This window comes from Diachasmimorpha longicaudata, chromosome 10 (assembly GCF_034640455.1).
Source record: "Diachasmimorpha longicaudata isolate KC_UGA_2023 chromosome 10, iyDiaLong2, whole genome shotgun sequence".
Lineage (NCBI taxonomy): Eukaryota > Metazoa > Arthropoda > Insecta > Hymenoptera > Braconidae > Diachasmimorpha > Diachasmimorpha longicaudata.
Window position 1 is genome coordinate 7444352 of NC_087234.1, and position 16166 is coordinate 7460517.

Here is a 16166-nt window from a genome sequence, read left to right on the forward strand (position 1 = left end):
TTTAGGAGAACGTGTGAGTAGACTCACACGAGTAACAATATTAAATGAATGTGAAATTCTATCGTAAGAGTGCTCTGCGTTCGATAAACGGGTCATGTTCGGTAAGTGAGCCTTCAATATTAGTCATTTTTTAAAGCGGCCTGTACTGCATAATATAATATTAATTATAACAACTAAAAGAGAGTTTTAAAAAATATTGTGGTTAAAAATTTGAGACTAAAATATTTCTATGGAAAAATCAACAATCAAATAGACAATTCGATGTAAGAAGCCAATAAAAAAGTTTTATGGAAGAGTCGAACGTAATTTTTTTGTTACATTTCTTTACGAAATATGAAAATAGAAATAACATTAAAAATTTGAGAGTTTTGAACCGGGGATTCTACTATAAATTTCACGACCGCATAATTTCATTAAAAAAGATAATTATAGGATTTTTCAAATCAAAAGATTGTTATTCACAAACCGAATGAAATCGGTGGAAAATTGAGGAAAAATTTAACAGAAATCTAATAATATTATTCACTCAATTCGCTACGTTATTCAACTAATTTTTTTCTTGCGTCAAGCGACGTTCACATTTAGATTAAATCTATAAAAACAGAAAAATAAGGAGTTGATTAGTCATACTCAAGAGGGATTTCAAATGGTACTCTTCGGAAAAAAAAATTTCAATAAACGGATTATCCGCTGATGACGACTTTCCGCTTGCTGATAAGTTAGATTTCTCAGGCAGTGCTGCAGTACTAGCACTGCTCCTTTAAAGCCCTATCTACGTGATTTATGAATTGAAAGTTGATGAAGGAAAAATCTGCGGAAATGATAATTCCTTCGATTTTTCACGCGATCCCATTGGAAATTCCGCAACTACCGCGATAAATTTGTCAAATTATGTGTTTCAACGCTCGAATTTTTTATATATTCTTCCTGCAATTTTTTACACGAGATATTGATAAAAAATTATTGAAAAATATAGTCATGACTATTGCAAATATTTAGAAATTTCATCCATTCCCAAGCCGAAGGTCAACGTAGCCTCGAAAAATACAGCCGTAAGTGAGGAAGTAAACGTAATTGTTTACAGTGAATTGTACGTAGCATTTTCACTCGCCAAATGGTCGTATAAGGATGGCCAGTAAAAACCCGACAACCGGGGCCTTATTTCGTTCTCTCGCTTATTCGATTGTGCAGTGTTACGAAACTCAATACATTTGTGCGTTGACTTTTGCGGGATAATGTCCGTTAATTTGTGAATTTTTAGTTCAACGCGAGTATGAATCTAACGCCGGATAAGCAGAGCATGAGATCCATTAATTGTAGAATATGTCACGAAGGTAAACACCGACATCAGCCGATTCTTATTTTCAACTTGATTATTCATTTTTTCCCCCATAAATTCAGACAGCAATACCGAGGAATTAATTGATCCATGCGAGTGCTCAGGAACAGTGGGTCTGATACACACCAGCTGTCTAGAGAAATGGCTAACAACTTCAAACAGCGCACGATGTGAAATATGCAAGTACGCCTTTCCGATAAAGAAGAAGGATAAACCATTAACGCAGGTTGGTGAATTGCGGACAGGTTCCCATAGCTGAGGTTTCAAGCATATCATTATCTTTGGGCTTCCCTCAAACTCAGGGGATCGATTATAACGTTGACCTTGAATTTAATGAGTCATGCGTTCGTGGAAAGTGAAATTAGATGTTTAGTATGTGGTGATATTGAATTATTGAAAATACTCATAATCATTTTGATGCATGTGCTGTCGGGCCAATTTTATCATCAAGCGGAATTCCTTGGGGAATCATAGTTTATGAATAAATTGGTTTGTTTTCATTCCGATAATTCGTCATGAATTAATTTTTCAAGATGGGTTGAATCCTTTTTTATTGGCTACTCAATAGTGAAATTCGTCAATATGAATCCGATTCTATATAAAACAATTTTTTTTTCAATTTTCCATCACAATCGTGGGAGAAAATAATTCCGGAGGAATTTTCTCGGTAATTGTTGAGGGTAAAAATCGATTCACGAAATTTTCGCATTTTATTTGTTGCTTCAGTCAATTTGGCAATGGTGGCTATCGAAAAATGGCTACGGACCCCAGGGGATTGGTGGTGACCTAGTCTGTCTAGTTGTCCTGACTCCACTTTGCATCGCTGCAACTTATCTCTGCGGAGTTGGTGCAGCAGTTTACACACGTAATGGATTCTGGGAGGGCACGGGATTGGCTGTGCTCTGCTTCATGCTCGTAGCCACCTACGCATTATGGTTGATCGTCACAGCAAGGTGTATGATCATTCTATGAGATAAAAATTCAATTTAAGAGGGTTTGACCGATCGACAATTGTTTTTTCCTCCTTCAGATTTCACTATAAATCCTGGCGAGACTGGTGTCATTGCCATCAGGATGTCAAGCTACTTGTCAAGCATCGGCCGCTGCATGTGCATACGGAAATGAAAAATGATAAAATTTCAGTAAAATTGGAGAACAATGGTAGCGCCAACAGACAAGTTACTACGATTGATCACTATCGCAACGCCGAGAGACTGAGTCCTTGGTTTGCCAGGTTGATCGCTCGCTTTGGCAATCCCTGCCATGAATTCCACCAAACTACGTGGGTCTAATCATCGAGGACAGAGTCGCACTCATCTCGAGTCAATTCTACCTCGCCGATGTGCCAAAATAATTATCCTGTCTTAGTCTCTTTTTAAATGCACAATGAAATTATGTATTTTAAATGAAAATTTTGTTTTAATACTAAGTAACTCAATATTTATTTTTTTATATAAATAAGGGAATATTCGCAGATGTCCTAGACGGAGAAAAATTATTTTGCTTTCGGTGGTTTTATCCGCTTTCACGGATAATTGCGAAAGTAAAGTAGTAAATGATGAGCAACAATTTTTTATTGTGAGATCCATCTCTCCATAATGTCGCAGGATTCATCACAATAAAATATTCAGTCTTACCGAAATTTTGAAAATAAATAATACAGTAATTACTGCAAGTTCAGTAATTTCTTGTGAGAACGAAAATACTATTTGACATGATTTTTTTTTTTGATTCCAGAAACCCTTTTCCTCTCCCATTTTATTTTTTTTTCTATATATATAATCTAAGAAGCCATGAGGACGGCTACATAGGGAGTGTCTTGGACCGCAATGGGGAAAAAAGTCAAGTAAGAATTGTATTGGAATGGAAAATAAAACCGGAAGTCCTGTCACCCCTCAGAGGGAATCAATAACGCTACGTACACAGGCACATGACCAGCCCTCCCACTGGCTCTTAAACGAATTCCTGGATATTTTTTTTGTCAAAATAACGGAGAGAATGATGGAGGGATGATCCCACCCCTGCAAAAACGCGAAACCCGAGAATAACCACTTGGTTCCCGGTGAAATATTATCGATAGGTGAGTTAGTCTCTTATGACCCTTAGAACAACGTATAGACATGAGAGTACAGCCACCTGTTCAGGGGTTCTGTATTTAATAATGTAATAGTTGGAGGTCTCATTTGGGATGGTATACATTTCGCGAACTGTGAGTTGACTTATCAAACGAAGACAATGAAAATAAACTAACTGGAATAGAGGGTACTAAGACAGTAGTCCAAGTTCGATCGAATTATTCAACTTTTGCCTCGACATGGAAACACAAACAAACGCAGCGACGCAGTTTATGCTGTTTATTGAGGGGGTGAGTTTAACGACCTGAAGACATTTCGGTCAGTGCCACTAAAATAGAAGAGGAAAGGGAAGTTATAATTGATCCCTCGTTACATCGAGAAATGCGGAGAAAAAAAATTACTATTAAAAACATTTAATCAATCGGCAATCAAATTAATGCCATGATTCACGTCAATTATAGTTCAATTCCTAGGGCCATTCCTGGAATGTTATTTAATGAAAAAAATCCTTCACCCAATTTCCGGTGGAATAACCAAGTCGTTCAATTAACTGCGTATAACCTCGGAAAATTCCAACCGCGGAATAAAACGTTTTTATTCATGAACTTCAATGTTGAGACATTCGCAGAAAACTTTGGTGGAAGAAATTCTCACTAATTCTATACCCCTGCGACCCGAATGAATCTGGTGCAAGGATGGTGAAAGAAGTCACTGGAACTTTACAATCGAATCGATGATAATAAAGTGGTATATAGTTTATAGAGCATTTCAACGGTAAACTAGGCCTATATCAGGTATTTTCACTTTTGCAACAATGTTGTAGGTAGCGTAACTTGCATTATTGAGGAGCTTGTCACTGGTAACTACCTCAAAAATTATTTGTAAGGGATCAAAGGTTAAATGCCAGCATCATTTTACCTATGCTACAAAAACGATAAGTTACCTGACATTTTTACATTTTTTATTAGAAAAATTTATGCTTCTTTCGTAAGTGTAAAACGTTGACAATTGTTTGAATGTCACTATGGTTTTGGTCGTATATTATGCAATTCAAAAATTAGGTTTCCATCGGACAATCGTTTTTGACCACCGATTAAATTATTCTGCGACTATATAGTAGATTATGTACTTTTTTATAGAATATATAACATATTAGATTGTATTAGATTATTCCGCAAAAATTGTGTCGTCATTTATTTCTACCCAGAATTTTTTTCTACCCATAATTTTTTCACGAAAATCAAGTGACAATAATATGTCTCGAATGGTCATTCCACCACAAATAAATCCCACGTATCACCTAGGATAGCAACAAACCACATGCACAAATACGTGGAAAATGGATTAAAGCGCAAGTCTCGTAACTATGACTACCACATGTACTTGGTGGATTACCACCTGAAAGTTCGGGTCATTCTAGTTTTAACCGTTATATAGTGAGCTCGTTGAAGCGCATTAACTCCTCTGTGTCCCAATAAACTATTTCACAATCAAAAATCGTCGTCTACAACAACAAGTGAGGATTTTTCAAATCATAATTTTTGTGAGACTCAGAAGCAAATAGGGTTTTTGCGGAAAACGGAATAAATACACGGAACGGGGCAAAAGGGGAATTTTTTTTTTTCAAGTACTTTTAAAAGACTTGAATGAAAAAATTTACAAAACAATCTAATTAATTCGGGCTAGTTCTATGGAATTTTCAAATTTATAAAGAATATATGATGAATATATATGTGGCATGTATTTATTATATTTTTGAGAATAGAAATTGATCGTTGTGCTTTGAATAAATGTTTACGACTAGTTTTTCGAGGGATGAACCCCAATTTCGATAGTTCTGTTTCAGAGATAATCGAGAAGTCAAGGCGCAGAAGTTACAGTAAGTGGTGACAGATAAACATCACCCCCGTATTTCAAGTGCAAAAGTGAAGGATCTGATAATTCCATATTATTGAGAGTGATGTGACAGTCTGTCCTTCAGTGGGTCAAGCTCAAGTTTACGCATGTTTGTGGTGGTGTTGCTGACCATTGTTCTGAAGATAATCTTGAAAAAATTGAAGCGCTACGACGAAATTGAAAATATTCGCCGACGTCGGTCACTGGTGTTCAATAGTTTCACGACGAGGATCAAATTTATTGGGCAGTGAGGGACTCTCAGACTTGAAATTTGGGCGATCGAGATAAGACATTTGTGCTAACTGATGTGAAATTTAAGTTGTTTTTGGTTCTGTTTTGGTGGAATTTCACCCGCGCGATCGGAGGTGGGAGGTGTCGGGTGGGTTATTAATCATGTGAGTAAATGGCCGTGATAATTAACGGCCACTGTCGGAGGAACCTACTATGGGCATCTGCCTTGACACTGGTGAGTCATGATTATCGTCTCTTTGTTTAGAATTTTTTTACTCTCGTGAAAATGTGATTCGACGATTTTATGAGAAAACAGGGTGATTACGAGGATGCAAATGAACTCTAAGCATGAACTGACTTCAGACAGAATTTCACTCTTCCAGTAAAAAAAAAAAACAGAAAAATTACTGAATATGTGAGATTTCGAAATAAAAAATGGTCGATCATTCGACAATTTTTTAACGATCTGAAAATCAATAGTGTCTACCCCATATTTAATAAAATAATATAAATCCAGTTATTCCATAGCGTGAGTGACACCAATCGCTGTCCGAAAATGATTAAAACTTCCTCGTAAAATTAGAAATATTCTTCACGATTCCGTCACACGAAGTTACAAATCTATTGACGACACACGGTTCCATCTCTCAAAAATTCCGGGGATTCAGCACTGAATAATGTATGTTTACCCTACAGGACACGTAAAGAGGGTGTACGGTCACGCGAGTCGTTTGTCAAATCAGCTAGAAGCCGGATGTTTCAACTGGTTGTTCCTTTCAACTACCCCTAACTGCAATGCCTAGTCTTCAAAACGGCCATTCACGTGTTCAATGGGAATCTAAAACTTTCCGACGATGATCGTAAAAACGTGAACATAAAAATACATAAATACATGCTATTATTTATCCGTTAAACGGTGCCTTCTCACGCATTAACGTTATAAATCGGTAAAAAGGACTTAAATAAAACATTTTTACATCGTAAGGGAATATGTCTAATGGGCAATTGTAAGATAATAGTGGTTACACCACCCTCACCCCCTTTTCCATCCATGAAATATTACCGACAAGGCCGCGGATTGAGACAAATCCAGTTTTGTATTCACCCTTCATTGCGACCCTGTCACACGCAAAATCGTTCACTGACCTCAGTTGCCCCATCATTGCAAACAAAGTTAAACACAGTGGAGGGGGAATAAATATCGCGTAGGATGAAGGAATGAGAGAGACAAAAAATTGTCGATAAACAGGTGAATTATTAAATCGTCGAAAGAACAAAAACAAATATTTCCATTAAAAAAAGGGGCAAAGAAAATGTGAAATTTTTGTGTTTCACTCTCACAATTTTTCCCCAATAATTGTTCACATTCTGCTTAACATATTTTTTTGAAAACATCGAAGACAACATTGGTCAATTAATTCGTAACGATTTGGGATCGCGTGTATGCTCCATCCCGCATTGGATAATTTAATCTGACAACGTTGTTGGAATGAAATTCAAGCGTTTCACATGTTTACGAAACCGCCCACGTCAGTGATCGTACATGACGAAGCCGTTTCAAATAGCTCCAGAATTAGAGAATAGAAAATAAAAAAACCTCATTTTACATTTCGACCTTGGTTTCGCGATTACACATGTAGATTATATTATTCCTCGTTATCTTGCACCTTGAATGATTCACATACAATTTTTTCGTAGGAATTCATGAGAGAATGTTTACCCTCATGACCTTCATAATTTATTTTATATTTCAATATAGATTCTAATATTTGAAATACAATGTTAGACGAAATTTATATTTTAAAAAATCTACACACGTTCATTATTTGCCTGCTATCAAGACATCACACAATTTTATCGACATCATCATCGCATTTTGGTGGCCGTACGGCCGCCGAAGGTGGGAAGTAGATAAATGCGAATTGGGTCAGACATGGATGCGTCACGGCCAGTAAATCACACGAAAACGATAGTTGACTCGGAAATGACTCCTGAAAGGAACTATAAAGTTAACGGTGTAGCGGCTTAAAAGCTGATTCTTATCAGTGACTAATTTCTCGTTGGTTTTTTCGGATATTTATTGGGGTTCAGTAATATTTTCCCCTAGGGTCGAAGCGCGCAACAAACAGGGAGGAATGTAGAGTATTTCCAGGAGGGAATATCCAGTTTTGTCAGTTGTTTACTATCAAAAGTCCGGTGTTTCACCGTCTGGAATTTTTCCCATTTTTATAACAACATAGCTGTCCGTGTGGGGAAAAGGCCCGACACCACTTGTTGTCTCCATAAGAAAATCTGCCATACACGATGAATAAAATCAAACCCATTCGTCTTCGGTAGCAGAAAGGAAAGTCTGTTTACGAATTTTCAGATTTTCATGTCCGATAACGAGGGTCTGCTCATTTGTCCGGTTTTCCGGCGAATAAACGAGTTGCGTTTGAATAAAACTCATTAGATGCCTTCGACCAACCTGTATTTACATGTTTACCATGATTTAACGCCACCCTCGATGTGTTTGTTGACATGAATCGTCCCTTCTCAATAATCCTACTTTATTATTAAATATTCTCTAATAAGTCCATTAAATGGCATGGCAAAATCGTAGGGGTGCAGGAGCCGCCAAGTGGATTTCATTCAAACGCAACTCAATCCATTGCAGAAAAATTCAACAAAAGAACACACCCCCTTCTAGACCTATATTCATTCGTCTATTGACCAAATGCCCTAAGAAGTGACGTATCTTATTCAACAGAAAGTGAATGGGGGGAAATTCAAGATCGTACTACGAACTGTAACTCCTCTAATTAACCGATACTGTAATCATCATTTCAGATCATCATAATGAATCGCAGGTGTTCGAGGACGGGGATGCTCGAAGTATTGGAAGGTGGCGAGGTGAAGCAGGCTTACTCTCAACACCCCCAGCGGGTGTATTTCCAATGCAGAACGTTGGCCCAGTCAAGTTCGAACCTCCCAACGTTCCCGTCATTTTTGTCCTCGGTAATATTAGGAAAATTCTCCATCATTAAGTCACTTTTGTGTATATGATGACAAAAAATCCTGCCACTGGATTTTTGGAAAGTGGATGAACTCAGTGATATGAATAATTTTTTCGCGTTTTAGGCGGCCCTGGCAGCGGGAAGGTGACACATTGTGACAATCTAATGCAAGAGGAAAATGGGATGACGCACATTAATATGACAGACCTTCTGCAGCAATATGCCCTAGGCAACGGTAAGATGAGCCACGAATTTCACGCAAATAAAGTACCTAACCCTTTAGTAATAGGGTGGTCTTTAGGCTGTCCCTGGAGCTGCCGTACCATTTAATAAAATTTGTCAACGGGTTGGTGACAGTTCATTTAACATTAAACTGACAATTTACATGGAATCTTCCAATTTCCGTGCAATTCACATTTCCGTGCGATTCTCCAATAGATAATGACCAAGAAAATGTTAATGAGTCTTGATAAAAATGAAAGTCCAATAAAAAGAAACAATGAATGATGCATTACGTAATGTAGACGTTTGAATGACGCCGCTATGACACAATTTATATACCCTAGACCTCTAGTGAAGCATCAGGGTATGTTGTGTCGTAATCGATATATCCCGGTGATCGATAGTCCGTAGCGTCCCCGCTGTGTTTCATTGCCCGTCGTTATTGCGTAAACAAGTGTGCTAACCATCCCCCCGAGCATAAAAATTTCTTTAACCCCTCTTTTTTCATGTATCACCCAATGATATATGCAATGGTTTGATTGCATACCCTCGCGAAAGAAAAGTTTCTAGAATGTTGCGGGATAATTCATTGCTCTCTGCAGTTGGATTTTCTTTTCAATTGAATTAGCCACGCGATTTTTCGCCTCAATTAATTATGATTATTCATTATGTTTCAGACATGCAGGACTTTGGCCTCCTGAGCAGCAAAACAGTTGCCGAAGTCCTCATGTTGGAGATGAAAATGTCACCAGGGGCCACGACATTTTTGATCAGCGGGTACCCCAGGAATATGAGAGATGTCGTTGAATATTCGGAAAAAGTAAGTCATCCATTCACTGATAATTGCAAATTAATGAACTGAAGCGTGCGATATTTAATTTATTGGACAGCGCGATGAAAAAGTTTCCTTCTCCGGGATCACACTTCCACATTTAATTTCATTACTCAGGAAATTTTTGTTTTATTTGCGCTAGGCAAACTAATTATATTCGTCCGTGACCGGGTCATTTACCCCGAATGATCGGCATTTAGATCAAACAGGTGATAAAGCTCCGAATAAGTGACTCATCAGATCAATTCAATACCCAATTTTCAGAGTGTCCAGTTTAGTTTGCTTTGAGGAGTCCTTCGGCTGGCGCGAAAGCCGGGACAATTTTGATCTCCTTCTGGCTGGATGGGAGCCTCTATTTTCATTCAGAGATATCCTCTGGTCACTTTAGTCAGTCAGCCTGTGCTTTTGAATGCACCTTCTAACGCAGTTATTGGTCGATTTCCAATTTACTCGTGAGTGGTTCAAAGTTGGGGGTCCTAGGGGACACATGCAAGAAACTGTGACACGTGCCGCATGACTCAATAACTATTGACGCACATTCATTCTTGTCTCCCTCATGGTCATCCACACGTCAACTATATTTATTCGCTACTCTATTCTAGCCACGAGTTTCGCTTTCTTGTGGCGGTGGATCGAGGGTTGAGAATGTGCGCGTGGAACTGACAAAGAATCAACGAAAACCGTTGACCCGGCCCAGTGACCCGCTCCGATTACCTGCGAGAGTCAATGTCTTGCAAATCGGTCAACACCCCTTTTATATCAATAATGGCAAACAGTTTGTTTCGGTTAATTTCCAATTATTATTATCGTCTTAAAACGATAATGGTCTGTCCTCATTGGTGAACGTACTACATATTCGTCCGGAGACTAAGTCGCCATTTCTCCGGACGACGAGTTGAAGCAATCACATTTCCGTTGTTGTTATCAGACATAAAAATATTATTTCATGTTCCTCGTTGCACACAACGAATTTTACGACAGTGAAAATGTTGTGAGTCTTTCCCTGCAAAATACTGTAATTGTTTGAAACTATCCCTTTAAAAGAGCCAATTTTTTTAGCTCTTTTGTCGCTGGTTTAGGGCGATCGATGTTAATAGAAGGGCAAATATTTCCAATAGCTTCAAACTGTTAAAGATCGAATGTTGGTTTTGAGTTATTCATATGGAATTCTGACAATACTAGGACTATTTATTCCCTTTCCTTCATTGAAGATTAGCCGATCTAATCTGTATGTGGTACACTCGGCAACTCCGTTGCCACAATAATTTTGGAGTTATTATTTGATAATATTCCTTTCAATTATTCCTCTCAGATTCAAATAATTAACGGCGTCGTCCTGGTATCATGGCGTCAAGAAGTCTTAGAACGCCAGATTGATTATGGAGCTCAACTAGGTCACGTAATTCTGAGTCTAGCGCGAATGGAACTCCGAAATTTTTATCGCAATGTGATGCCTGTAGCTGAGTACTTCGATCGGAGTGGTATTCTCCTTGAGGTGAGTGAATTCCATGCAATTACAGTCATTTCAATTATAATAGCCCAACCGAAATGTCCGTCACTAATTTGCAACCCGTAATTGCAAGTCAAGTGCGTGGAAAATCAGCTTCAAACTTTTCCTTCTGCAAACATAAGCTTTTAATCGATCATAATTAGAGTCAACTTATAGCCGAATAGACGGAGTTATTTCATTACCGACATGATAAGCAAGACCTATTTCAAAAGTTTCGACTTCACTGGATTATTCATACTAATAAATTCATGACTGCTCCACATTATCGTTTGCCTTCAAAACATTCCATCAATTATTCAACTGATGTATTAGCCATTTAGTCATCACATGGTTAATAGTTCTTTTTCACCCACATAAACAATGAGCCACTAGTCTCTATATTTTTTCGTTGCAGGTGAATGGAGAACGAAATCCAAGTGAAGTTTATCTTGATTTTCGAGAAGCTGTTGTGAGAATTTTGGGTTTGTCCGAGAATGAGGCGTTTGACAGATCGCTACCGCAGTCACTGCAAACCGAAGTGAGTTTTCATTTAGAGATTGTCTTCAATTAAAGAGAATCATAATTGCACGACCATTTTCTTGCGTCAGGTGGAGGTGGTGCAACCAGACGTCACGTCTAATCCTCAATCAGCCACTCAGATAACTTCGCCACCACTTCCAATACGAATCAATCCCGCCAAAACTGCGAATAAGCCAAGAAAGGGTCTGCCGAGCTTCATTTGGGTGATAGGTACGTCCCTTGCACCCTCTTCCCGATAAATTTGTGGACCAATACATGACAATCAAATTGTCCATGTGAAAAAATAAAAAAATAATTCTTCAAGGTGGACCTGGGAGTAACAAATCCCATCTCTGCACGCAAGCTGTCAGGAATATGCCCAACTGGGTGCACGTCGACATCGGAGGTCTATTAAGGACCATGGCAGCGTCGAATCCAGTCATAAACGATGCTATCGTGGTTGGGGAAATGGTCCCCCAGGATGTCATCATACAGTTGGTAGAGCAGCAAGTATTAATCAACCGGGATAATGATGGCATTGTAATTGATGGGTTCCCCAGGGACCTGTCGCAAATGCAGGAGTTTGAAAGCAAGGTTCGTACGTTATTTTCATGTTGCTTGCATTATCTGCGCTGGCAAATGTCATGGAATCTTATCATTCCAGTTCGGACAAGAGCCACCACTGGTTCTTCTAGACTGCTCGAAGCTTCAATTGGGCCGGGGAAAGCTGGACGATAGTGTCCCGGCTTTTCGGAAGAGATTGGAGACATTCAGGGAAGTTACGCTGCCGATGTTGAAGACATTGGATAATGACAATCGTCTCAGAACTGTAGGTCAACTTCATTATGTCCTTTGATTGATGTATTCGTATGTATTTCCATCTGAATGGTGATGAGTTTTTAGATCGACGGGGATACTGATGTGCCCTCGGTCCAACAAGAATTCGCCGCAGCAATTTATGAGCTGATGCGTCAGGCCCGACGCAAGGAAGATGCCAGCCATTCGGCGAATAATGATGACCCGAATGCAGAAGCTCCCGGTGATGTCAATGGGGGCCTCAGAGACGTACGTTTACCCAATGGAATATCGAAGAATATCATCCCGAATGGAATCAATCCGCTTAATCATCATCCGATCAACAGGAGAAAGAAAATCGATGGTAATATTGGTTGAATTGATGATTCAAGATAACTGGGGAATAATTCAACGGAATTTTTGCGTTGTAGCAGTCAAACTACCTAACGGATTTGCCCACCATGGATCGAAAAATGGCGTCGGTGTAAAGGTCCGGGAAGCTGTGACCGAAGGCGCGAGAATAGCCAATGGCGTCATACGAAATGGTGCCCCCCAAAATAGTAATCATGTACATATGAATGGTGCAGCAAATGGTGCACACCATTATCTACAAAATGGCGTTGGTTATTTGTCTAATGGTATTCCACCGGGGGTCAACAGAGTTGCACCTGCGCCAATCACTAATCCGAAAGACTCCATTAGGAAAATGTATAATGAGGTCGACGGATATCACGAAGATCTTCACATATAGACGATGCATCGAGTGCAAGTGAACTCAGTATTATAGAAGACAGGGAAGAGAGGGAGCATAATAATAAGGGTGACCAAATAATTCGGGGGGATATGGAAAAATTATTGGACATTTAGGATTTCCTCCCCCAGATTGGGGAAAATTTTAGTGCAGTGTATCATTGGAAAGAGAGGGCACAGGTTTATTAGAAAAGAACTAATGAAGAACTGCTCATAATGTTTAACTATAATAATCAACATTTTTAATTCAATTATTAGAGAGGATAATCATTGTGCAAATATGATAGTATTTTTCCAGGATTTAGTGACGAAAAAAATAGTGACGATGGTGGGGAAAAATCTCAAGGAATACTGTAATACGAATATTCATAAATAATCATATTTTTCAATACACGAGTGCATTTAACTCCGAAAATGGCGATACCAGGAGCAATTCCGCTGGCGGATTTGACAAGAATCAATCGTTCACATTGAAAATGACAGAAGTCATCAAACAATGTCCGCGAATTTAATCGCTGACAAAAATAACGAGAGTGCCTTTAATGATTACGAATAAGATTACGAAATATTTGAGCGCATTTCTACAATTTTTACAATTATCCGATTTCATTCTACGTGTATTCGAAAAATATGTATATTTTTATTTAAAAGCATCACGTTCTGAGCAATCAATATAGAGGCTGTTTAGGTTATTGAATGGAGAAATGATGGAAAAGAAATTTAATATAATATAAGTTCAAAGGAGGATTTTGTAGTCCATCATTAGAATTAACTAGAATCAATAAAATGGTCGTTTCCTTGCGGCCGTCCTCATTAACCTAAGGCAGGTGGAGCAAAGTGGAACAGTATCCTTTATATCCTAACTCAACATTAAATCCCGTAACTGATCATTTCTTATGCAATCGTTGAACAATTGACGAGGTATTTTAATATTGTATGTAAATGTTTATAAATAAACAAGAAACGTTAATGTGGGGGTCTGAACTAGGTCATTTCGATCCATCCGCGGGGATAGCCCATGTATTACGTAAACTATTTAGGAAGAGGCTCTTCGATTTTTTATTTTTTTATTTAAAGACATGGGAGACTCTAGAATTTTATTTGAATTTATCTCCAGTCTCATTGTCAGTGTGTGCGCAACAATCTACTTTACCACACCAGGGTAACCCCAACTATAAACATGTGTGAGAGGCATACAACCGAACAACTCAAATTTCCAATAGCTTCAAGTGACCGACAAGGGTATTACGCACGATAATTTTACCGCAGCCGATGAGAGTATTATCGATATTCAGGATCAATGTCATGTACCCTCTTTAGAAAGAGCCCCTCTCATTTTGAAGGAGACTTTATGTCTATTGGCTTTAGATGGCGCTGCAGGATTGTATCAAGCCTTGGGGTGGGACATATTCAATTTTTTATGTGCACATCCAATTTAGATACAATAAATTAAACTATCTAGTCGCCCATAAGGTCGTCGAAATTAAATGGAAAAATTATGGCCGTATGTATGGAATTAAAATAAAATAAATCAATTTCTAAATTAAGGATTAATTGTTGCCCACCAGGTCCCAGCTAATGCGTTATAGATGCCAGCGAGAGATTCAATCCCCCCGGAATCAAGTTTCGGAAATCGCGTGATTACTCTTCATTCGTTTATTATTTTTATCTCCATCCATGTGCGGTTACCTTATAAGGACGAATGACCACTGTTTGAGACACAACACCGATTCCAACGGGGGATTGGGATATGTACACTTGGCGTGTGCGCGCACACGGGAATTATGTGGGTCAACGATAATAAGGGAAGAGTCCAATTTTATTGACACCTGCCACTGAATTGCGATAAACTCACTCAGGTTCCCTCAATCCGTGGACTTTGACTTCTACCGAAAACATATTTTTTTATCGCGATATATTTTTCAACGTCCGGAAATTCCAGGAAATAGTGGAGAACATGTGAGGAAATAGAGTTTTTGGGAGTTTTTCCGGTGAAGAGCTACTTTTGTTGCGGAAATTTTAATCCAACTCATGCGTTGCGAATGTTAATTACGTCTTCATCGCGAATGCAAAGTTGTGGATTTTTTAATTAATACGGTAAGGCTGTTCGTGTCGCTTGTATTTTTTTTCGCGCACTTCAAGCGCAATTTATTATGATTCCTGGTCTCATTACACGACATATTTTCATACGACTTTCTTCTCCATTAATTATGATTTTACATTTTTACTGGTTCGGGCGAATAAAGTTCAGTTTACGGCATGTCGAGCTCACTTAAAATTTAAATTTTTTAATATATATTGTCACTGGAAAAGTTCGATTTTCATAAACTAACTAACAGTCGGAAACAAGTCGAGAATAAGGCCCCCAGGGTTGAGAAATCAATAAGTTAATTTTCTAATTTTATGAACTTTAAGAGCTGACATGCACACAGGTATTTTTTTTTACCTCAAGAGAAAATTTTGAAATATGTCCGGGAGCAGCTGCCCCTCCCCTACCAAATCGAAAACCATGTTTTCCCCCTATCTCGGCGCAAAAATCAAAAGATCACAAACTCACCAGCAAAATCCATTCGAGATCTCCGGAACAATTATCGAAAATAAATGGGAATCTGGAATTAAGGACATGCGCCTGTGACCCATGGGGTGGGTCTCAATGAATTAACCTGGATGGAATTCCCGACTGGTTTTTCCGGAGTACCTTGCGGCAGCTGTTGAGCCTATGGATTTTCATGTTCTATATTCCCACCGACAAAAACTGAGAATCTCCTTGAGTAACGCCCACGGTCCAGCTACTATTTGTTCTCTCCACCCTCAAATCCGGACGATGTCAGAAAAATTAATGAGTTGAGACATTAGCTCAACTATCACTAGCTTTACCTCAATCTCCCTCGATAAGCGATGGAACAAAAAAAATTTTTTTGCACGTGATATTCAACATGGAGACGTCTAAATTGAGGATCAATAAATAGCGGAAAATCGCAGCACCAATTATAATGCAGGATAATTATCCCAGAGGATTTTT

The 16166-nt window shown here is 38.6% G+C and overlaps 3 protein-coding genes across 6 annotated transcripts in view; 2 read left to right on the forward strand and 1 right to left on the reverse strand.

Annotated features, from left to right (window-relative positions):
* LOC135167031 (uncharacterized) overlaps window positions 1-16166 on the reverse strand; it is a 52652-nt gene that overhangs the window by 2028 nt on the left and 34458 nt on the right. The window lies entirely within an intron of this gene.
* LOC135167035 (E3 ubiquitin-protein ligase MARCHF3-like) lies at window positions 45-3056 on the forward strand. Of its 2 annotated transcripts, none has more exons than XM_064129878.1 (5): window positions 45-101; window positions 1262-1334; window positions 1402-1565; window positions 2066-2292; window positions 2370-3056. In XM_064129878.1, exons 1-5 carry the CDS (start codon window positions 45-47, stop codon window positions 2629-2631), a joined length of 783 nt encoding a protein of 260 aa, XP_063985948.1. In that variant the 3' UTR covers window positions 2632-3056. The 2 variants fall into 2 exon arrangements, with proteins under 2 accessions (XP_063985948.1, XP_063985949.1); XM_064129879.1 differs by lacking the exon at window positions 45-101 and adding an exon at window positions 816-1052.
* LOC135166404 (adenylate kinase isoenzyme 5) lies at window positions 4795-14114 on the forward strand. Of its 3 annotated transcripts, none has more exons than XM_064128569.1 (12): window positions 4795-4930; window positions 5250-5776; window positions 8371-8538; window positions 8662-8772; window positions 9437-9579; window positions 10904-11086; window positions 11496-11618; window positions 11689-11830; window positions 11925-12193; window positions 12264-12428; window positions 12503-12758; window positions 12829-14114. In XM_064128569.1, exons 2-12 carry the CDS (start codon window positions 5755-5757, stop codon window positions 13143-13145), a joined length of 1899 nt encoding a protein of 632 aa, XP_063984639.1. In that variant the 5' UTR covers window positions 4795-4930; window positions 5250-5754; the 3' UTR covers window positions 13146-14114. The 3 variants fall into 3 exon arrangements, with proteins under 3 accessions (XP_063984639.1, XP_063984637.1, XP_063984638.1); XM_064128567.1 differs by having other exon boundaries at window positions 4796-4930; window positions 12826-14114; XM_064128568.1 differs by having other exon boundaries at window positions 4797-4930; window positions 5261-5776; window positions 12826-14114.

Coding starts and splice junctions, on each gene's coding strand:
- LOC135166404 (XM_064128567.1), top strand. CDS start 5,755: ATGGGCATCTGCCTTGACACTG. Junction 5,777..8,370: donor GGGCATCTGCCTTGACACTG/GTGAGTCATGAT, acceptor TCATCATTTCAG/ATCATCATAATGAATCGCAG. Junction 11,087..11,495: donor GGAGTGGTATTCTCCTTGAG/GTGAGTGAATTC, acceptor TTTTCGTTGCAG/GTGAATGGAGAACGAAATCC.
- LOC135167035 (XM_064129878.1), top strand. CDS start 45: ATGAATGTGAAATTCTATCGTAAGAGTGCTCTGCGTTCGATAAACGGG. Junction 102..1,261: donor CGATAAACGGGTCATGTTCG/GTAAGTGAGCCT, acceptor GTGAATTTTTAG/TTCAACGCGAGTATGAATCT. Junction 1,566..2,065: donor AGGATAAACCATTAACGCAG/GTTGGTGAATTG, acceptor TTGTTGCTTCAG/TCAATTTGGCAATGGTGGCT.